We start from the raw sequence: 24439 nt of genomic DNA, 5'->3' as shown, positions 1-24439 counted from the left end.
CCTATTCCCATGCTCATTCCCCATAGCCCTGTACATTTTTTTCCTTCAATTAATTATCCAATTCATTTTTGAAAGTTAATATTGACTCTGCTACCACCACCCTTTCAGGCAGTGCATTCCAGCTCATTACAACTCGCTGCATAAAAAAATGTTTCCTCATGTCGCCTCTGGTTCTTTTGCCAATCACTTTCAATCTGTGTCCTCTGGTTACCGACCTTTCTGCCACTGGAAACAGTTTCTCCTTATTTACTCTATCAAAACTGTTCATGATTTTGAACACCTCTATCAAATCTCTCCTCAGCCTTCCCAAAGAGAACAACCCCAACTTCTCTAGTCTCTCCACATAACTGAAGCCCCTCATCCCTGGTACCATTCTAGTAAATCTCTTCTGCACGACTCTAAGGACTTGACATCTTTCCTAAAGTAATTCCTAATATAGATTACTAGAAGCGTTTTTCACTGACCGGTCATGTTCCATTAGTAGTTTTGCAGCTTCAAGACATACATCAAGCGATACTTTTCCAAAGAGATCTCTGACTGCTAAAATGAACGAAAATGACAAGGAATAAAAAGACAAAAACAGGATCAGAAAATGTCAGGTCCTGTAAACTAGCTTGTGTCAAAATGCTCGACTTTGTACTTGATCCAGTTAAATACAACTGACACATTGGATTATTATGTAGAGTTAATATATTGGCACGGAATGCTATTTAATACTCTCCCACCAGTAGCAATACCATCATTACGAAAACTGCAATGACCAACAAGCTTTAACATAGCATAGCAAGCATCACCCATGACACATTAATTTTACCGGCATTCTACAGATGACCACAGACTCCTCTTTATTTCTTAAAATAAAATGGCAGCATAGGTATTTTGGATGGAAGTTGAATTGTATTTTTGGTTGGCATTCTGAGGATCAGTAAGGATGGTAATTATAAGAAATGGCACTGTGCTTGCTGGCCCAGATTTCAGGCCCAGGACACAGACTCCCACTGCGAGGGCCCGGCTGCATCGTCCCTAGAGGTAGCCACACTCTCCAAGGTGGACCACAGAGTACTGTTGCCATGCGAGGTGATGCCAGAGGCTGGAAGCAGACTTCTCCACACTTTCAGCCACAATGCTAACTAGAAGCTGACTGACCTGCTTAGCGTTTCCAGCATTTTTTGTTTTTAAGCCAAAAAAAGGTTTAATATATTACAATAATAAAGATATTCCTTTCATTTGAGTAGCTTCATTACTCTAATACTAGTGTTTGCTTCAACATCATGGTGCCATGAACTTGTTTTTAAAAAAAATTCCATGTATGTATTGTAACTCATTCTGGTCCGCACTGAGCCCGTTCCAACCTTTGCTTCTTACCTGCAGAAACAGCTTCATCGGGACAAACACATTTCAAAAGGATTTTAATCTTTAAGAACAGTCCAGCTGGATGGGGATTCTCCTGTTGGATTAAATAACTAGAACAGTTCATCACAAAACATGTAGAATTTTAAAAGTTTTGTTCTGTCTAATTCATACTCTCACACCCATCAACCTTGTTTTGCAATTGCCCTTGCTAGAAGTCGCCATACCCCACCCCTAACAATGACGACACCACGCTCTCTGCATCCCTAATCCTCCCAGGGTACCTATGCCTCATGCTTTGCAATCCCCACCCCCTAGTGCCTAAAACAGGCTTTTATGTAGCCCATGCAGAGTACCTGGCTCTCCCCTATGTTTGGCTCATATCCTTATGTCCAGCTCCGCCTCCTCCCTCATAGGTTACCTGAAAAGTACTCAAAAATATCCCCAATTGAGACAGTGCTGGAACAGTAAAATATACAATCAACATTAACTTGCATTACTATAGTGTTCTTCATGTGCAAAGAGACATCTCAAAGCACTTTACAGTGTGATGGACAGCAGCAGGAGGAAAGGGAAATGCAAAGGGAAAGAGAGGGGTTGGGAGGGTGATAGTATAGTTGAAGAGAAGGGTCTTTTGGAGGTTTTTGAAGGCACTGAATGTGGTGACATGGCAGGGGTACTGAATGAGAGTTTGTAGAGGCATAATGGCTGAAGGAACGGCCACCAACAGTGAAGCAATGACAGCAGGGAATAAGGAGTAGGCTGGAATGAAAGGTGCATGAAGAAACATAAGACTTGGGGAAGATTACTGATGTTGGGTGGGGTAAAGCCATGTAGTGAAAATCAAGAGGAGGATATTAAGTCAATTCGCTGGGCTCAGGGAGCCTGTAGAGCTTGACAAAGATAAGGGCAATAGGACTGTGGGCTTTGGTACGGGTGAGGTCGAGGGCTACTGTGTTTGGAATGAGTTATAGTTGTGAAGGCTGGGAGGCCATCAAGGAGAACTTCGGGAAAAAAAATCAAGATTCGAAGTAATAAAGATATAGATAAGAGTTATGGCAACAAAGGGAATGAGGTAAAGATGGAGGTTGGCAATGTTATGGAGGTGAAAGAAACAATTTTGGGTATAGATTAGATATAGAGGAGGAAGCTGAGTTCCAGGTTGAACAAGACACCAAGGTTCTGCTCTTTTGGACCTAGCCTGATGGAAGCTGGAGTGGTTAATGAAGTTGAGGCCAGTGATGCAGACATATTTTCAGGAACTGAGGAGAAAGGCTTTATTTTTGGCAACATTTAGCTGGAGGAAATTTTAGCTCATCAAGCTCTTGATGTCAAACAGCCAGTTGGAGAAAGTGACAACACCATTGGGTCAATGAACGAGGCAGAGGTGTAGAATTGGGTTCTGTTGGCATACAAGTGGAAGTTGAACCCAAGCTTCCGGATGATGTCAGCAATGGGTAGCATATAAATGAAGAGGCAGAATGGGCCAAGAATGGAGCTCTAGGGGTGCAAAAAAGATGACCACCTAGGCACGGGAGGAGCAGTTGCTGGAGGTGATATAGGCTTCATGCACTGGGATCACTGAAAATGAAAATTTACCCGATAACACATACAATAGGGGTGAACTGTGGAAGAGCGACATTCGAGGAGGAAGGTATTTTCAACAGTGTCAAAGGCAGTGAAGAAGCTGAGGAGGATAAATAGTGACAGCAAGTCACAGTTACAATCATATAGAATGTTGTGACAACCAAACTAGCATAACACATGGCTTCTGTGCCTACAGGACTGCATTATATGCCTTACTTCATTCGCCCGAATGACAGCATTGAGAGCCCTCTCCTGGTGTTGCTTGATATCCCACTCTAGATAAACATTGGCCAGTAAACGCAAAACCTTTGCCTAAAACGGAACAGTATCAGTCAGTTGTAAAATTTTGTATTGCAGGTCTCTGGCACAGTATCTCCTACAATTCTTCTGGTCGTTTGAGCCTCTAATATATTATCTCTTACAAGCTCTCTAATCATGCATAGCACAGTAATCACTTACACATGCACACATTAATAAGGAACATGGTTGCAGGCACAGCACTCCTCTAGCATCATGCCGTATGAAGATAACGTGCCTCTGTCACTTAAGGATAGCGTGATCACAAGTGTACGAAAGGGTACATCATCAACTATGTATGCTATTATTGCTAATCCTAAATTGTTCATTGCCTGTGAGCGGTGCAATATTTTCCTGTACATGTAATCAGGACTACTGCACATCCCTTAAACTTGTAATAGTACTACCTGTGAATGGAAGGATTGTTTAAGACCGTGTGCGTTTTAACTTGCAGAAGTCAAGAGGCTCCTCTCAATAGATGAGCTGCCTTCCAAAGGCTGGTTAGGGCTTGGTGTTATCATTCCTGAGGTTCTGTGACAATTCCACAATGCCAAAGAATTAGCTCCAACAACCAGAAGAAATAATGGATCTGAAATCCACGAGCCCGAGACTTTCCATGTTCGTTAGCACTTTAGGGATCATCAGGAACAATGGACGGGCATAAAGGAAATTTGACAAAAATTAGGCATTTTTGTCTTGTTTTTATTTAGTGGCTCTTCCTTTAAATTCAATCACAGTGCCTAAGCAGTTTTTTGTACCAAGCTTATCCTGGTACAGCGTTGCAAGTTTCACCTGTTACAGGCTGGAGAGAGGAATAATGATAACTTAAAACAATGCTGTGTTTCAGCGTGTATATGACTGATTTCAACGCCGGGGGCTTCCAAGAACAAGGTTTCTGACTATTACTTGCACCCTTTCATGAATCTCTGAAAAATGCACAATCATGCAGCTTTACTACATCAAGCTGCATTGTGATACCTGTCATCTGCCACAGTCCAGCCTCTCAGTGCCATCCATCCCTTGTCCCTTTTCTCTAGATCCTTCTCAACAACCACAGCCCACAGAAGAAGATATCTCAGAGCAGGAGAACCCTTCCGAGGAGGCACCGTCATGTGCAGCATCTCTCCCAAGCACCAGCACAGATATTGGCACTACAGCTGGGTTAGAAAGGGGTCTGCACACGGTGAAGCTCCCAGTACTAGTGAGCAGCAGCAGGTACCGGTGACAGAGACTGCCATGGAGACAGCTTGCTAAAGGACTAGATCCTCTCCCAGCTCTGCAGAGGACAGAGATGCGGACTTCAGGGGCCCAATGAGAAGAAAACTGCTAGGATTACACAAGCAGATATATCAGGTATTGGAATACCTGCCAAGGAGTTTCACCACAAGGCTGAGAATGTGGAGCAGTCCGCTTCCAGCCTGTATGGTGTCCTCTCTCAGGGCATCAGCACTCTGCAGTCTACCTTGGAGAGAGTGGCCACCTCCAGGGACGCTGCAGCCAGGCCCTCACAAAAGTCAATGGTCACAGCCTTTGCAGCTTTGGCGGAAGATCAAATGACTGCCATGCAGACTATGGGCTCAAACCTGTGCTCCACCTCAAGAGGCAGACGTCCAAGACTGATAGAGCAAATGGATTGGGACTTTGAGGGCATCATTCATCTTCTGCAGTCTGCTCTTCGACAGATGAGTGGAAGTGCTGAGCCCCAGCCCCATGGGAGTGGAAGTGGCACAACGGGAACTGCACATGTTGTCCTCCCTCAGGATGTCAGCACGTCTACTCCCTCACCACCCTCTCAACCAATACCTGCCATAGTGCCAGAAAGCAAGCTGGATCTATAGATTCTTCTCATTATAACATCGTAGTTTATGCCATCAGAATTTCATTCACATAGGGGTTGACTGAATGGTTTCAATGACCCTTAATGCAGAATCAAGGGAGTGGTGAAGGGGTAACAAGGACTGTCAATGGTAAGGAGCTTTTTGTGACTTTTCAGGTGAGGGGATTAAGCAGGTCACCGAAAGCACTGCTCCATCATCGGTTCCCTGGTCTTTCTAGCCACAAAGCGTTCTGCTGGCCCTCCTTGTGGTTTTCACTCACCTTCATCCAATTCTTCTTCATCTGGATGATGCTTCTTCTTGTTGCTGTGCCTCCTCCAACTCCAATCCTTTTTCCATTGCAAGGTTGTGCAGAATGCAGCAAACGACAATGATGCAGCCCACTTTGCCTGGGCCATTTGTAGGGAGCCCCTAGAGCGATGAAGGGCTTGAATTTTTGCTTCAAAATGAAATGATATGCTCTGAGTTCCAGGTCGTCCTATGGTACCTGTCTTGCTCATGTGTGGTGAAGCTGCAGAGCGGTGTAATCATCTAGGTGTGGAGGGGTTTTCCCTTGACCTCAAGCAGCCATCCTCTGACGTTCCTTTATGGGTGGAAATGTGGGGGAGGATGAGTGTCGCAGAATGAATGCATTGAGGCAACTTCCAAAGAAAGTGGTGCAGACTTGCATGATCCTGCTGTGGTGACCACATGCCAGTTGAACCTTGATGGAGTGAAAGCCCTTCCTGTTTTACATAAGTTTCTGGAGCCCTGATAGCTACATGAGTGCAGTCCCTTATGCACTGGACATGAGGGAAGCTGGCCACTGCTGCAAATCCCAGAGCTCTTGCATTCTGGATGTTTGCATCCATCATAGAATCACAGAAATTTACGGCACAGAAGGAATCCATTCGGCACAACGTGTCTGTGCCGGCCGAAAGAGAGCTATCCAGCCTAATCCCACTTTCCAGCTCTTCATCTGTAGCCTTGTAGGTTACCGCACTTCAAGTGCATATCCAAGTACTTCTTAAATGCAATAAGGGTTTCAGCCTCTACCACCTTTTCAGGCAGTGAGTTCCAGATCCCCACCAACCTCTGGGTCAAAAACTTTCTCCTCAACTCCCCTCTAATCCTTCTACCAATTACTTTAAATCTATGCCCCCTTGTTATTGACCTCCTTGCTAAGGGAAATAGGTCCTTCCTATCCACTCTATCTGGGCCCCTCATAATTTTATACACCTCAATTAAATCTCCCCTCAGCCTCCTCTGTTCCAAAGAAAACCTGACGATTTATCTACTTTCAAAGATGCTTAACCCCTTAACATTTCCTCTCTCACTATGTTCATCCCATCCAATATTTCACACACCTCCTCCTTAACTATGACGTCTGCACGTCCCCCGTGAAGGTAATGTACTGGTTTGCTATGACAAGGAGGGCATTGGTAACATGTTTGATGCAGCTCCGCAATGCTTTCTGGGAGATGTGGGTGAAGTCCCCTGTAGCAGCCTGGAAGGAACCTGTGATGAAAAAGTGATGGTGACTTTGACAGCCTCCAGAAAAGCATGGCCCCCTGGTCCAGCAGACAGTTTGAGAATTTAAATTCAGTTTAAAAAAAACCTGGAAATAAAATCTGGCATAAATAAAAGAGACCATGAAGCTTTGGATTGTTGTAAAAACCCAAATAGCTCACTAATGTCCTTTAGGGAAGGAAACCTGCTGTCCTTACCCCGTCTGGCCTATATGTGACTCTAGTCCCAACATGGTTGACTCTGCCCTCTGAAGTGGCCTAGCAAGCCACTCAATTGTAACCAACCGCTACAAAGAAGGTCCACCACCACCACCTTTTATAAATGTTGGCCTTGCTAGCGATGCCCTCATCTCGAGAATTAATTTTAAAAAGGCAGAGGGTCTTGCTGCAACAGGCTGCTCAGGTCAGCGACAGCCCATAACCAAGAAAGTAATTCTTGGCCTATAGACTCTGTGGGCCAAGTAAGACCTTCTATGAGCAGCCCCCCACACCCACTATCTTCTAACAGGCCCAGTTGCTTCCTGTCCTGGTTCTTCAGGCTGTTGCTTCTCCTCTTCTTCCAACTGTTTACCCATCCAAAGGAGTGAAACAAAAATAGCACCCATGATAAGCATTGAGTGCTTAATGAGGGTAGGTAAGAGGGGGAAAAAAAACATCAAGAAGCAAAGTAGGTGCTCAGAAATGCATTGCTCACAATGGCACACAGATCCTAATGACCTAAGCGGCTACAGGTGAGTGCTCCTTTAAATTCAGCTTTCAGTCATGTCTGTCAGTTTGTGAAGCCAATCCTGCTAGCTTTTACCTAGCGGGTTTGCCACTAGGCGGATTTCTGATCCCCCCAGTTAAAATCGCATTGGGTTACAAATGATGTGATTGGACCCCCATTTCAATTTATTAATTACACCTGCTTCTTGCAGGTGCGGTTTCAATCCAAGTCAACTCCTGAGTTAAAATAGCAGTTGGCACATTTCCTGCAGGAACAGGGCAGTAAGTTGATTTTCGCAATTTTAACTGCTTACCCTGCCCTGTTCCCACCAGGTAAGTTGGCTTATAATCGGGGCTGTGAAATAAATTTAAGTCTCCGTTTTATAAAATGACAAATGGACGATGGAATTGTGCATTAACACAGACATCAGAAAGAACTGCAGGACTTGAAAGGAAGTTTTATAGACACAAGATTGTACAGCCGACCTTAAAAAGGAACCATCCCCCGATTTAAGTCGTTTATATTCTATTTTATCCATGGTATGAGAAATGTAATTGAATATAAAAACCTCTTACCAGCTTAAGTGATTCTACATACACTTTATAACATCCTAACACATCTGCATAATCCTTTGTACACTATATATACTCATTACACATCAACACATGTACAGATAAACTATAAGCTGCTTCAAATCTGCAAATACCACTTATACATACCTGCACAGGAGAACCTGGGGAATATCTTTTATCCATTTTTGCAATGTCGTAGCTCTGACTAGTGATAAAAAAAACACACTTTGAGCAATATCAACAGTAGGTATAACAAAGAAAAATGATCTACCCAGTATGGTCGCTTTCTTTCTTCAAATCCTCTGCATGCCACCAGGCCAGCCAAGCTCACCCTTGTAGTATAAGGAAACATAGTGCAAAGGTTCAGAGCTACGAACATTGGGCAAACACTAGGTGAGAGATGTTTTATGCAATGTACCAAAGTATTGCCTCAAAGCACAAACATAAATGTGGAAGAATTGCATTCATCAAATGGGCTGCCTGTACTTTAAGCCATGTGCAGTGTTCTGTTACCAATGATTGGGCTGTTCCAAGTAACTGATTTTCTTCAGTTATCATTATAGAGTGTCAAGTCACAACTTCTGGTACTTATAGGAAAAAGTATTTTCAGCCAATCACCTATCAGAAATCATGTAAAAGAAATAGCTGAAACCAGGAAAGATGGGCAGCAGCTGTAGGCTGAAAGAAGCTGGTGTGAAGCCCCATCAAAGTAAGCTTTTAAAATTAAAATAAATTCTAGTGGTCTACTGTGCCACTGTTCACATTTTAATGATCAAAAAGAGTTAATTCTCTTGGCAGCTATTTTTAATCATCACTGCCAATAGGGAGAGGAGGAGCTTCAAATTCAATTCTTTGTTGACAAAAGCAAAAATACATAAAATAGTGGGATGTATGTGATGGATAGGGATATTGGTCATATCATATCAAAGCAAGACCCCATGAGACCAATTTTCATGTCGTCCCAGCACCCCAGCTTAAGTCAGGAGGTGCAAACTCCCGACTTGTTGCTGAAGCCAGCTGTATCTCCAGGCTTAAACTGGCAATTGTGTTACTTTCATTTTATCGCTGTGCTACTGGAAGATGCACAGGAAAATATCAGTGAATGGTCATGCCAGCAGCATGGTGCCACGTTTCGAGGAAATCTTGCTCCACCAAGTGCAGCAGAAAAGGGATCTCCTCTTTCTCCCGATGGGTGGGTCAACTGAAGCATCGGTTAAGGGACTTAGTAGAAGGTCACTGAACATGTCGATGCCAGCGGCACTGTCCAGAGGACCTGGATTCAATACCAGAAAAAGTTCAATGACCTCACGGGCAGTGGGAAGGTATGGGACCATACGGTGACCTAATTGTAATGTAGTGCACAACTATTACTGTAAAGGTGTTCCCTTCTACCCACCCATTACAATAATGGCTACATTTTTGTGGTTGTCCATTAGGCAAAACTGTACAATTCCCAGCACCTGCCTTTCCCGGCACCAGTAGGAACCTCAACTGCACAACCAACTTCTTCTATGCACAACATCTACATCATGCACAGTTCTGATTTCCCATCATCTATGGGTAACATCCTGATACGTGTCGTGCTACCGTTATCAACTACTCAATGCATGCCACTGGTTTTGAGAAGAGAGCACGTAACAAAAGGGAGAGGACAGGAACTGGTGGAGAACCTGAAAACCTGAATTTTCTCTCCACTTTGGAGGAACAGGCAAACACAGGGGCAGGACTTTGAAAAGGAAGCAGGAGATAGCGATCCATCCTTCCGTTAGTCTCCATCCTATTGAGTCATGCATTCACTGACACTGAAACAGGTATTGAACAATAGATCTATGCCAGTACCTTTGGAGAATGCTACATGAGAACATTTGTGATTTTTTTTTTCCTTCCCATCTGTAGGTATAATAGTAGAAGTTGAGGTGGGGGCTTTGTGACTAAGAGCATCCATGCATCTCACAGCACATCACGTCACTCAATCTCAGCTTGGCAAGCAGCAGGATATTTAGATGATGAATTTGAGGACAGCTCTGGGTGAAACATAGAACTCAAGTGAGCAAGAGCAGATGGAAATGGCTCAGGAGAAGCAGGAAACAGCTGGCTGAAAAGTAAGTTAGATCCATCCACAGCTGATCCGGAGAGGAACGCAGGTCATTGGGCTCTAGCATGAAAAATTCATGAAGTCTTTTGGGAGTGTAGCTACTAGCTTTCATCACATGCGGCAAGTACGCAGGATTCCACAACTCACATTATGTAGTGTGATAATGCACAGGATAATCTGCAATCCACTGAGCCATTGCAGGAACCCATTTTAATAATCTGATTTTATAAACACATTCCATAAATAAATTGCATACTATGACACCACTTTTCTAAAAAGTATTTCCAGGAATTTCCTCGAGGCTTCTCCCATTCTGCCACTATAACTTTGGCAGAAGTTCAGCAGAAACCCTGTTTACATGCATAAATGAGATTTCTGCTGAACGTCTGCCAAAGTTATGGCGGCGGAGCAGGAGAAACCCCAAGGAAATTCCTCGCATATGACACTATAGAAGGATTAAATTTTATATCTTTGTCACAAGAGCCATTGGTGGGTAATCCTTCAAATGTAGTAAAATAAACTGTCCTTACCTAAGCCAGAAAGCGCTTTCTTCATATTTCTTCTGCTGATAAGTTTCTACTCCGAAATTGTAACACAGCAGTGACAAGTAACCTATCTAAAACAAAACACTCAGCTCCATGCTGATACCGCAGTAAAGAGATAAACAAAAACTGACCTAAAGAATACTGAATTTTATCCAGAAGGAAACAACCAAAAGTGGGATAAATTCCATATTCTTCAGGTCTCATAATAACATAAGAAAGCCCAAAGTAAGAAAAGTCCATTTGGCTCCATCTGGAATCTATGGATTTCCCATTTCCCACCACTACCACTTATTGATCAACTACTTTAAGGAACACTAAAGGGCAAATTTTCCAATTGTGCACTCCTGGCAACCAGAGCAAACATCTGGAAATCACGTGTGCAGCCCATGATTTTCTGTTCATTAAAATGAATAGATAGGGAACCATATTTAGAAATTTATAAATGCCCCTATATAAACTGATGGACAATCTGTCAGACACAGAGGATTCATCTTGTTTCACATCATAAGAATCTCTACATTATATATTTTTATAGGAGCAACTCCATTCAGGGAGAGTTTGTCTGTTGTCTTTGTTTTGAGAAAGGTGAAGAAATCCACATCCTTACTATTATATAGATTGCTTGTAGTCGGCATTTTGTCAGGATAAATGGTTTGCTTCTTCAGATCGAATGAGAGTTGGTCAACGCAAGAAAGTCAGAGCCATTATCTGAAATGTCCAAATAGCATTTCCTATTTAACAGACCCACAGATGAAGAACTATGAATCTGATATCCAAGAGGCCACCTTGTCACTTTGTAAATTAAACTTGTTTGACAGGTTTTACATTGCAAGGAGTGTTGTATTGTAGGTTAGCGATTAATTGTAAATTATATCTGCATTTTCCTTATACTAGACTGGATCAAGGAGAAAGAGATATATAACGGAGATTGTAGTCCTCACTTGCCAGTTCCCTTCTTGCTGTATTATTATATGGGCCAGAAGCTAAAGAAAGACTCTGAAGTGTCTTTCTCACATAAAAGCTTTTCATTAAGGACATGTATTCCAAGTTATTAAGATTACGACAGTAAACAGCTAAGATCCGCAACTTTTATTGTTAGAACGGTTTTAAAATACTGGTGAACACCGTAAATTTCCGCAGGGCTTCTCCCACTCTGCCACCGTGAGTAAACAGGATTTCCACTAAAGTTACGGCAGTGAAGCAAGAGAAGACCTGAGGAAATTCCCGGCAAAGTATTCTGCACATCAAGCTGTGTCATCCATTTTGTTTCTGTGTTATTTCTATCTCTTAAGAAAAACTAATTAGTAGTTTTTAACCCAAGTTATATGTTCTGTTGGTGTGTTATTTTATACCAATTTTGGAGACATCAGGAGTTACAGGTTCCAGTGCACCTACAGTAGAAGGGTTCATTGTCTTCCCTGGTGCGCTACATCCTAGATGCATTGCACAGGTGGTCAAGTTTTTGTTCATAGAAAATGCGTGCTTGCCTATGGAAGGGCACTGATGTGCTGAGCAGGGGTAGAAAGTATTAGGAAAGAGTCTGAATTATGACAAACATGTTGTGAAGTTTCAACTATCAACCAAACATTTTTAAAAGGGCACTGTTGCCCTAATCTTCAGTTTTCAAAGTCTGTGTTTTTTTTTGTAAAATACCAATGCAATTCATTTCAGAAGGTACTATAGTGTTATGTGGATCTGATTTCACCATGCACCATTCATCACTGTGGAATGCAGCCATCAGTTAGATTTGGAATATTTTACATATGAGTATTTTAAGTTTCTCAGACTTTTCTATTTTTATAAAGCTTTTGTTTTCCTCCCCTTTTCTGTAATCTTCTCCTGAAGGCAGTGATTCATGCTGGGGTATAATTATGTAAGTACCAGCAGCCTTTAATAATTTACCCAAATAGTCACTCTTTATGTGTGAGCCTTGACAGTATGTGCAAGCAGACTATTCATCTGTGAAGTGCACTAAGGCCATGCCTAACCCTGTTCTCATCTGACATTCATATGCATGCACTTTTCACTGAGGGTTGCTGAATAATGATCGATTGTAGGGGCTCTAGCTGATTTTGTCACATCCCTAGCCCAGAGAAACTGAGGCAATTTTTGTAGCACTCCACACGAGATGAGCAAACTCAACAGACTAGGGTTTGCACGTGGGACCCACCAGTTTGTAAAGCTCAGTACCACAGCACATGATGCATTTATGTACCAGCCATCTGGAGAGCTCCTACACAATAACTTCTGTGATTTTTTTTAAAAAGGGAATTTAATTTTCTGGAAGGTGATCAATGCTAGAACAGAATCAAATGATGGCCAGAGATAGTTGAGCAAGGTAAATGGTGCTTTTTATGTTAACAGCTCTTGTCATATTGATAGATGTAATAGCCAGCTTACAGGACCTTTTTGAAGTTCCAGTGGCTGCTTCCATCTGTATTACTTCAGTACTATCAAAGTGTGCTCACAGATTTATAATTATTTTGATAGATTTATGGGGTATCTACAGAAAGATTATGTGCATGCAGATTAAATGCTGTAATAGCTACAAAGAGGCTCACAGCAGTATTCCAGAAAATACATGTTCGCTGTGGGTTCAGTATCCCACTGTGCACTTAGTAAGCAAATTATAATGTCACTTCATTATGAGATGAATGTGTATGAAAACTTTCCTTTCAGGTATGTTTGGTTTTGTGTTAGCAATACTGATGACTCAACCTTGAATCAAATATAAAGTCCTGAGGAATAACTAAACAACAACAGCTACCATTGGCTGAAAGCCAATTTCACTCAATCCAAACTGGATTTGAATATTCCATTGCAATATTGCCACAAATGACATTTTACAGTGAACATAACCAGTATATAAATGTTAAAACACACTAACAAACCTCTTTAGGCATTCTGAGTAGCAGATCTTTACAGCGTTGGATACAAGTCACTGCATTCTTATGATCACATTGAGCCACAGCCTAACAATAGAAAGAAGAGTCAATAGAATGTATAAACCAAAATAGAATATTGACTACAGTGACATTTTGTCTTTTGTTCCACTATATTTCACCCAAGATTCTTCCTCCCTCAGCAGAAGACCTTCAGTGCTGGCAAGGCCCCTATAGTCCATCTGGATCATGGACTATAGGTCTCTTGATGAGACAACAGAATTGTACTCCCAGTACAATAAGTTTCTTGGATACCAATTCAGTTTACTCTGTGCACTTCATCTATCAGCTCACCCAGAACTTGCTTCAAATAGCGACAGGTAGGCCACTCTGACATTCAAATCTCATGTGGAGTTAGGTGTTCTATAGACATATCTATCTATACCATAATAAGAAGTCTTGCATATGATAGGGAATGATAGGGAAGGAAGAAGGGGGGTGGAGTAGCTGTACTAATTAGAGATAATATAATGGCAGTAGAAAAAAGGGACATAACTAACAGAAGGATAGAAACAGAATTCATATGGATTGAAATAAAGGACAAGAAGGGATCGATCACGCTAATAAGGGTATACTATAGACCACCTAATAATGGAAAGGAGGCGGAGGAAGAAATATGTAAGCAAGTATGTGAAATGAGTAAAGGACATAGAAGAGGTAAGAAGAGGTAGGTAAAAGGGTACAGCGAATGGAGATTTTACAATATGTGCAGGACTCCTTTCTTACCCAGTATGTAAAAAGCCCAACAAGAGAGGAAGCACTGCTGGATCTAATATTGGGGAATGAACCATAAACAGATAAAATCAGGAAGCATAGGGGAACTCTAGGCAATTTTCAAAAGGTCTTCGATAAAGTACCACATAGTAGACTCATGACTAAGGTCAGAGCATGTGGAATCAGGGAACAAGTAGCAGAATGGATAGCAAGCTGGTTAAAAAGCAGAAAACAAAGAGTAGGGGTTAAAGGAAGTTATTCAGACTGGCAAAGGTAAGAAGTGGTGTTCCACAAGGATCGGTGCTGGGACCATTGCTGTTCACCATTTACATAAACAATTTGGGCTCGGAAATCGGAAGTAAAATTTCAAAATTTGCGGACGACACCAAATTAGGGAGTATGTTTATACTGAGGAAGACTGCAACAAAGTTCAGGAAGACATTAATAAACTTGCAGAATGGGTGTGTAATTGGCAAATGAATTTCAATATAGATAAATGTGAGGTATTACATTTTGGTAGGAGGAATAAGGGGGCCACATACTGCTTGGATAATAAGAGTCTAAATGGGGTAGAGGAGCAGAGGGATCTGGGGGTACAGATACACAAGTCACTAAAAGTAGCAATGCAGGTTAATAAGGCCAAAAAAAAAGCAAACCGAGCACTGAGGTTCATTTCAAGAGGGACAGAATTGAAAAGCAGAGCAGCTATGTTAAACTTGTACAGAACCTTGGTTAGACCACACTTCGATTACTGTGAACAGTTCTGGTCTCCATATTATTAAAAGAATATAGAGGCACTGAAGAAAGTGCAAAAAATTTTTTTAACTAGGATGACCAGAACAAAGAGGCTATATCTATCAGGAAAGAGTGAGCAAGCTGGGGCTCTTTTCTCTAGAAAAGAGAAAATTGAGGGGTGACCTGATTATGAAAGGGTTTGATAGGGTAGATGTAGAGAAGATGTTTCCACTTGGGGGGGTGGGGGGAGACCAGAACTAGGGGCCATAAATAGAAGATAGTCACTAATAAATCCAATAGGGAATTAAGGAGAAACTTATTTACCCAGACAGTGGCTAGAACGCACTACCACAAGGAGTAGTTGTGGTGATTGGCACAAATACATTTAAGGGGAACCTAGATAAACACATGAGGGAGAAAGGAATAGAAGGATATACTGATAGGGTTAGATGAAGTAGGGTGGGTGGAGGCTGGTGTGGAGTATAAACACTGGCATGGACCTGTTGGGCCAAATGGCCTGTTTCTGTGCTGTACATTTTAAGTAATTCCATGTGCACTTCCTGTACATATTAATCATATTTCCTGTGTCAGGATTTTTCAGTCACACTTCATGGGGACAATTTTCCTCTCACTACTGCCCCAATTTGGGGTGCTAGTGGGATGGCAGAGGTATGGAAATCCAGCAAAAATCAGTTCCGCCAGATTCCTACTTGTTTAAGGCTCTGTTCTATCTTTTGGTCAGGCCTAGGGCAAGTGTCTGAAGCTTTTTCCCAAAGCAGGCAGGAGCTTCATTAGCGTATGCAGACGGGGGCAGGGAGGGTTTAGAGGCATATTGGATGTCGAGTCTCCAGCATGCTAGGAGACATGGCCTCAGACAAACATGTAGGTGCTCGGCCATTTAAAAGGCCCATACACTTTATTTATTGTTTCCAGATTGCATTTAGGCTTTCATTAGCCTTTGTGCCAGGTTCAGGTATTTATTTACTTTGCCTCAAGCTCCTTTTATTGGCACCAGAGGGTTTGCCACCAGGACTCCTTCAAGCTGATAAGTACAAAGGAAAAGGGAACCAAATGGATGCCAGGCAGGTCGGGCTGCTCAAGCTGTGCTCTGTGCCCTCCCGCCCACGGACCAACATCTGCAGAGAGGTAGCAAACCTCACTCTGGCAGATGTTGTTGGTGAAAGCGTCCCTTCCCAATGATTGCTGCACGAGCTGCTGCGCCATGGCATCACTGAGATGTGATTGACTGTCTAACCCTTAGGTTGGAAGGCTCTTTAGAAGCATCACAATTACATCATGTCATGCTTTACATGGTATTATATAAAAGGCATGCCAGGGTAGTCAGGAGTCAAGTGTTTGTCCACACTTGCCAAGAAGCTACCAACCATTTCTGAAGACTCTGGCAAACCCACCTGGTTAAGACTATGGTGACAAGTCCCACAAGAAATAGTGACACAGTCTGGCAGAAAATTAACTCTATGTTATAAATGTAGTAGTTCAAGATATACACATACTGATTCTGCCTGATAGGAATGCACTTTGAAAAGGTCCTTTTCCACATCATTCTTAAGAGCATTTACATCTGATTGGCCATCATATCCAGCAATTAACCTTGCATACAACATCTCCAAACTCTGGGTTGGGGGGGGGGGCGGGGGGGAAGATACACAGTGTTACAATCTTTCTATCAGGAAATTCAAATCTTTGATCTTAAACACCTGCAATAGACAGAATTTTTAAAAGGAGTTCTCACACTACTGCATCTACAGAACATTTTTATTCATATGCATATTTATACACCACTCTTGAATGTCATTTTTACCCAAGCTAGCATATTTCTGCCAGTGATCTTAACCTATAGTAACAGTCAGGATCAGAATGGTAAATAAAACCTGAAATAAGAGTCACCCACTAGAATTTGCTTGTCAGCTGGCATGAAAAGGAGACACTTTGTAAATCAGCAAGAGATTACAGAATTGAAACTTGAGGGGGAACTTTAACTTCTCTGGGCAGGGAGTTGCAGACCTCTGCAGCCTCCTGCAACAAGACATACTGTCTTCCGGGCCAGGTGGCCCATGCTTTGCCAGTGGCATTGAAAGTAACCACGGCTCTCAACGTTTTTGCCTCAGGATCTTTCCAAGGTGCTACAGAGGACATTTCTCGCTTCTCTCAGTCTGCTGTTAATAAATGCGTGAAGCAGGTTAACAATACCCTCTTGGCCAGGGCCAACAGCAAGCTTCCCATTGCTTTTCCAGATACAACAACCCTCCACATTGGCTTGCCATCTGGAGCAGAGTGAGAAGAATCCCAAATGTGGAAGATAATGAAAAAATAACATGGATATAGGCAGCTGATATTCTCTGTCTAAACACAAAATATTAAAATGAAATATCTTACTCCCAAAATAAGTTAGAAAAATCTGGAGGTACCAATTTTTCACACTACAGCTGACAATTAGAAATGGCTGCCACCACAAAGCAAAAGCTTTAAATTATATGGCTAATGAATACAAGGTTGGTTGGGAGGGTATGGGCTGGGAGGAAATGCAATTATTACTTCCAACCACAGTTTTTATGTTTCCAATTTCCTTCCCTCTCCAGAAGAAAGTGACTACTGTTGGGATACATTTCCAAAGGCTCCTGCAACTTTTCAGTACCTCACTAAATGTATTTTTAATTATTTCTTCCTCCTTTTCTCTCTTGAAGGCTCTGATTCCAAGCTGAGGTACAGCTGAACCGATACCAGTCACTCTTAGTACCTGTACTCTCTTTAACGTGAACCAAGTAGGAGGAAAACAGAGCAGCCTCGGCATGAGTCCAGCATACAGCACTGCCCTTCTACAAGTAACATTCAGTAAGGTCCAGAGGAAGTTACCTGAACTCTAGAGCAGTGAGAACAGAGGTCAGCACAGTCAAAAACAAGCCTGCAAGCTATCATCATAAACTTCACATTCTTCAAGTGTGGTTCAGAGTAAGAACAAAAGTTTAAACTTATGAAACTTGTAAATAGTAACTGGCTGAGCATATGTAGTCATGCAACAATGGGTCAAGCAATGCCACCTAACCATCAGAGGTTAACCAGTTTCTGAACTTCAGCAAAGGGACAGCACTACATAGAAGTGGTAGGCATAAAAAGAGAAAGAATATACAGCTCACAGAGGGTTAACACATGGGTGTCACATTTTCTTTTTGTTAATCCAATTAATTTGTTCACCATTAAAAATTTGGTAGTCATACCATTTTACTGTCTACCATTACTGAATGCAGACTTCACTGTCAATTTTAATTTAATGAGTGTGGAAGGTGGAGGAATTATTTGAGTCTCTCAAGTTGTGGGATGTTGGATCGGTGCATTGAGGGTCACATGACTGCTTGTGCGAGGGGGTGTGGTTGGTGGTGCAACAATGGTGCAGTTGACATTGTCTAACTGAACCTTTGTGCTATTAAAGCATCCCTTGCGTCACAGGCAGCAATATATTCCGGTGGCTGTGCGTCCGGGTCACCATTGGTTCCATTAACATTGTTCTCCTCATCTGATGAGGAGTCATGAGCGCCTTTTTCATCCTGAATCTCCAGACTTCTTTGCTGCGCTATGTTGTGTAGGAAGCAGCATGTAACAATGATTCGTGGCACCATGGCTGGCGAATACGGCAGAGAACCTTTGGATCTATTAAGGCACCTGAACCTTAACTTCAGCATTCCTACGGTTTACTCGATAACGCATCGTGTGGTGATGTGACTGGCATTGTACCTCTCCTGCAGTTGAGTGGCAGGTTCCTCAGAGGTGTCATGAGCCACGGTTGAAAGGGGTATCCCTTGTCCCCAAGCAGCCATCCTGTCAGGTTGGTCCTAGGTAAAACCATTGTGGGAATATTCAACTGCCACAGTATGAAGGCATCATGGCAGCTCCCAGGGAATTGTGCACACACCTGCATGGTTACTTTTATGGTTACAGCGAGCTGCACATTGATGGAGTGGAAGCCCTTGCAGTTCACAAATGCTCCAGGCTGGTCGGGGCGGGGTGGAGCGGAGGGCTGCCCTGATTGCCACATGCGTGTAATCTATGGTATCCTGCATCTGTGGGAAGCCTGCCAGAGATGCAAACCCCAATGCTCGCTCTGTCTGACTGTCTTCATCACAGGGGGATGTTGGGCTCGATAATAACCCAGAGGAGAGATGTGAGCTGTGGGTGCGAAACACGAAAGATCATGGGAATGTCCAATTTCAACATGGGTGCCTCGTTATCATTTTAGTTCCAGGTTTCGCGTCTCCAATGTGCGTGAGCGGGCGTGATGTGCACCCGCATGACAAGATTTCACCTCGACTATTTAAAGGGCCAATGCACAGATGGAATTTGGAGGAGTTGGAAGCATTTTAGGAGAGAGGGAAAAATTAAGATATGGACTCAGGAAGGTCAAAGGCTGTGCCCCACTTCAATGAGGAGTCACTTGATGTACTGTTAGGTGCAGTGAGGGCAGGGAAGGAGGTCCTGTTCCCCAAAAGTGGCAAGAAGAAACCTGCTGCTGTGACCATGGTTAGAGGTGGCTGAGGATGTCAGCAGCAGGAGTATAGTGCCCTGTACCTGGATCCAGTGCAGGAAGCAGTTTAATGACCTAACCAGGTCAGGAAAGGTGAGCTGCAGATTCACCTACATCCTGTAGTGCACCCCCCCCATCACTGTGTTGCCAAGCGTATTTCATCACATCACTCCTCACAGCCATCCAAGTTTCATCAGTACCCATTGTTCCCTTTCTATGCGCCTACACACCTCCCCCTTTCTCCATCCACCACTGCCACTCACCCCAATCGTTATCCAATGTAACCCCACCTCAGCACATGTCCTCAAATGCATGCCAGTGGCACTCATGATGCACTTGCCTGATAGTCACCCTCACCAAATGCACTGCATCCAACAGATGCACACATGCCTTACAGACTCATAGGTGTGTCGTGTCCCCTTGCAGAAGAAGAGAGCCCAAAATACAAGGTAGAGGACCAAAGGTAGTCCTCCACAGATCATACAGTTGACATCCGCAGAGGACGAGGCCGTGGAGATAAGCGGCATCTCAGCGTTCCTGACCCTGGGAGATGGCAAGACTCTGACTTCGCTGATACATGGTGACCCACATCATGTTGACTTGATTTCAGCACCGAATTGAATACGATCACTGAAATCATGCTGAATTTCAACATTTTTACATTCCCATGACTAAATCATCTCTCTCTCTTCTCTCCTCCACAGCCATCACGCCACTAACAACAGCCCATGCCCCTTCCAGAAGGGGTTTGATCAGAGGAGATGGTTCTTTCTGAGGGTGCACCATCACCGGACACCTGGTACCAGGCACCAACGCAGATACGAGCACTTCGGTGGGTCCTGTTAGAGAGTTAGGTGGGATCTCACCTGATGAATCACAGTTCACTTGAGCACGAGCAGGTAGGAGTGTTGGTAGGAACAGCTGTGGAGATGAGTGTCTACGTTGGAGGGTGCAGTTCTCTCCAAACTCTGCTCGGCTGGACAGGGATGCTGAACCCCAGGGTCATCAACTAAAGGAGAATGATTGAGGGTCAGCAGCAAATGTGCGAGGTACTGGTAGTGGTGCCAGGCACACTGTGCACAATAGCATAGAGGATGGAGCAGTCCAACTCAAGCATTTGTGGATTGGTGTCAAAGGCTATTGCGAGGATGTCTTTCATGGAAAGAGTGGCCCCCTCTGTGGAACTTCAATTGCTGCACACTAATCAGTCTCTGCAGGCCCTGACCACGGCCATGCAAACTATGATGCCAACATTTCTACCACCTTAAACAGGATGACTAACCTTAGCTGTGGCCTTACAAGGCATCATTGATCTGCTCCAAGCTGCTCTCCCGCAGAGAGGCAGGAGTGATGAGCCGCTGGCCCAGGAGAGGGATGATGGAGAAAGGGGACTTGGAAGTGGGAACTCACTCAAAGCATTCCTGCGTCTCACCTGTTGCCCCTCCCCCAACTCCCTTCATCCAAGTAGCCAATATGCTGCCCCCTCTCCCGATGGCCAAGTCTTCTTCTGCACAGGTTATTAAGTTTCATTTATTTATTTATATTAAATTTATTAATTTGCACCACTTTCCCATGTTCAACATTCTTGCCTGCCGAGTGCCAACTCAGGTTTGCAGTTGCTTGGTGATGAATGTGAAGACAAGAATTGATTGAGACCAAATGGTGCATGTGCAATGGGTGGATGGTTGGTTACAGGACTGCTTTGTGTAAGAGGGGGTAGGATGCGGGGGATGTGATAGTTACATTGACCCAGTGTGAACCTACGAGCTATTAGGGCATAACTGGCATTCTAATGTTTGCGGATGGTCTGGCATTGAGGGCCCTATCTATATCTTCCTCCCCCTCCCCATTGGAATCCTCACCAGATGAAGAGTGCTGAGCAGCTTGTTCCTCCTCCACCTCTAGTCCTCACTGCTGTGCTGTTGTGCAGAACGCAGCACACCATGATTATCCTATCGCTGGCGAGGCACCTGAAGCGCATCTTAAGCATGGCGATGGCTTGCTCGATGACACATCTGGTTATCATATGGCTTGCGCTGGAGAGCTCTTGGTGTTCACTGCTGGGAGTTCCTCCGAGGTATCATAAGCCAGGTTTGAAGGGGGTATCCCTTGTTACCTAGTAGCCACCCCTGAAGGGTGGTTCCAGGTATGAACAGGTCGGGGATGTTGGACTGCCGCAGTATGAAAGCATCTTGGCAGCTCCCAGGGAATCTGGCGCAGACCTGCATGAATCCTTTCTTGTGGTTATACACCAGCTGAACACTGATGGAATGAAATCCCTTGCGGTTGACTGATGCTCCTGGTTGATCTGGTGGTGCTCCAATTGTCACGTGTGCAATCGATGGCACCCTGTACCTGTGGGAAGCCAGCCAGTGATGCGAATTCGAGTGCCCTCTCATTCTGGCAGTTGTCATCACAGGAGAAGTTTACATACCTCCCAGCCTTAGCAAACAATCCATCATTCACCTACAGTATACATTTGTGGAATTCTCTAATCCAGAGGGCTATGGATGCTGAGTCACTGAATATATTCCAGGCTGAGATAGATAAAGTTTTGGACTCTAGGGGAATCAAGGGATACAGGGATCGGGCGGGAAAGTGGAGTTGAGGCCAAAGATCAGCCATGATCTTATTGAATGGCGGAGCAGAATCGAGGGGCCGTATGGCCTACTCCTGCTCCTATTTCTAATGTTCTTGCGTGCAGCCGACTGAGAGATCCTTGATATGTCTCCAGTAGCGCCCTGGAAGGAATCAGAGGCAAAAAAATTTGAGGGCGGTAGTGACTTTCACATTACTGGCCACCAGATCCAGCAGGTCTTATAGGAGGCTGCAAATGTCTGTGACCACCTAATGTAACAATCTCAATCTTAGGAAGATCTGATCTTCCGAGAGATCAAGGAAGCTGAGCATGTCTGTGGATCCTGTTAGGTGGGTAGTGCCTCCTGTGAACTCGACCACTCTGTCATTCCCCTCTCTGTTGTCCACCTGCAGCTACCACCACTACACTACCTTACTGCTGTGGATGCTGATTGGACTTGAGATGAGGAAGACAATCAAAGGCAGCCATGACACCATCCTTCCTGATGTTCTCTGTGTGAACCTGTCCAAACTGTACAAATAAGCCTTTCACAAGTACTCTCACCAAACCATTTACCAGAGGGAACTGAGAAAGCAGCTGTGAGCACTGAGCCTTTATTCATATTGGGACTCCTGACCTTTAACTACCCCATTGACGATCCGGATTCTTTCCCCTCAGTCTGGTTCAGTAATAACTGAAGTCGAATACATTTTAAAGTCCAACACATCTTTAATAGCAGGGTTCTTAGTCTGCAGCATTGATTTGGACTCCTGATAGAGTCCCTCTATGCTGGCAGAGCAAGAACAAGAAACATACAGAAATCCACACGTTTTTATACAAATCAATAGGGTTGGAACATACTTAACGAGGGTCAACACCAATCATAAGCCGGGCATAGGTTGCCATGCGAGGTTACATTATTTCCGGCCAATCATAAATAATCATGTGCTGATCATGCTGCTGTTAGACATCAAAGGGGATAACTTCCTCATCTTCCAACTTGGAATGTTCTTCCCTGTTCCTTCTGTTCCTTATCTCCCAACCTGGAATGTCTTTCAACTTTGGCTAAGCTCGTTACCTATATTGATCTGCCATAAACATGGAGACATTCAGACCAGTCCTTGACTCACATCAAAGACCTATCATTGATAAGACAATGCAGGCCTGCTGACTAAGCAACCATATGGCCCAGCAGGAGGGCCAGGCCACTTGTATCAATCTCAGTTACTAACTAATTAACCCTTTCTAACCATTTTGCATTCTGCTTCTTTGCCACGTAGGCATTTTAATATTTTACCGAAAACTGACCACGTAGGGATTCTCACCATGAAGTGCCGTTCAACCTCGCCTCCATTTCACTGATGAGTTTCCTGAACCCCAGGAAACCCATGCAGGAGGTGTTAATTTCAAATCACTGCCAAAGTCTCCAGAAACAAGCCTCATTTAAATATTATAATTATGGACCCACCCCTCCAGTGCAGGTTACTCGGATGCCTTCATACGTGCCGCAGTTAAATCGGAAGTAGACGCATTCACGGCGAGTCGGGGGGCGGGTATCGCAAATTTGCTGATTTAATCTTCCCCCCCACCCATCCTGACACTCTCCCGCCTGTCGCGGGGAAATTAAAATTACCCCCGGCATACATCAGTTGGCCCTGGAATATAATCCATCCGTAACCTGCCTAATGCATTTGTCTGCTGCCAGCCCATGACATTCTCCATATGTCACCTGGAAGGAGCCGGAAGCAAAGAAATTCAGGGTGGTGGTTACTTTAACTGCCACTGGCATGGTATGGCCGCCAGGACCAGCTGACAGAAGATCATCCTCTAGGAGCCTGCCGTGTCATCCAGAACTTTTAAAGCACTACTTCCCCAAGAGGTCAAGGAACCCTGTTGGTTGGGTATGGCCTTGTGCAACCACAGGCCCTGTGTTGCTGTCTTCTCTGCTGCCCACCTGCAGCACCCTCCTCAGCTCGTTCTTGCTGCTGATGCTCCTCTTCATCAGTCCAGAACACTGCCACAATGGCAATGGCAGCACCCATAATGGACTTCTCCCTTGCCAACTCTTTAGAGTCTCAAAATCACTATCTGAAGCCAAGTACTGTAACCAAACTATAGCCCACAATGAACTGAGGAAGCACCTGTGAGTGCAGAAGCTTTCACATGGGAAGTTAAGCACCTAAATAAACATCCTGCCAATTCCACCTCCATTTCCCTGGAGGCCTTGCTGACCTGCGGGAAACCAATGCTGCAGTACTTAAATTCAATTCAGGGTCCTTGTTGCATCACAGGACCCCGATTTAAATATGTTTATCACCCTCCCGCCTCTCCATAGCAGGACACTCGTCGGACCCGCTGACAGCTATCATGAAAATTGCAGCAGACGCGTTGGCGTGGGGCGGGGGGCAGGTCGGGCAATTGTCACATTTTAACCACCC

General features: G+C 44.0%; 1 protein-coding gene across 1 annotated transcript in view; it reads right to left on the bottom strand.

Annotated features, from left to right (window-relative positions):
- Positions 1 to 24439, bottom strand: part of tex11 (testis expressed 11) — a 120386-nt gene that overhangs the window by 75235 nt on the left and 20712 nt on the right. The window contains exons 6-12 of the mRNA XM_067996730.1: positions 16401 to 16520; positions 13387 to 13467; positions 10481 to 10566; positions 8003 to 8060; positions 3154 to 3249; positions 1366 to 1447; positions 465 to 540 (exon numbers count right to left, since the gene is read on the bottom strand). Coding sequence (XP_067852831.1) covers positions 465 to 540; positions 1366 to 1447; positions 3154 to 3249; positions 8003 to 8060; positions 10481 to 10566; positions 13387 to 13467; positions 16401 to 16520 — 599 coding nt within the window. The remainder of the gene's footprint in view (positions 1 to 464; positions 541 to 1365; positions 1448 to 3153; positions 3250 to 8002; positions 8061 to 10480; positions 10567 to 13386; positions 13468 to 16400; positions 16521 to 24439) is intronic.

Source organism: Heptranchias perlo, chromosome 15, assembly GCF_035084215.1.
Source record: "Heptranchias perlo isolate sHepPer1 chromosome 15, sHepPer1.hap1, whole genome shotgun sequence".
Lineage (NCBI taxonomy): Eukaryota > Metazoa > Chordata > Chondrichthyes > Hexanchiformes > Hexanchidae > Heptranchias > Heptranchias perlo.
This window is presented reverse-complemented; position numbering and strand designations above follow the sequence as displayed.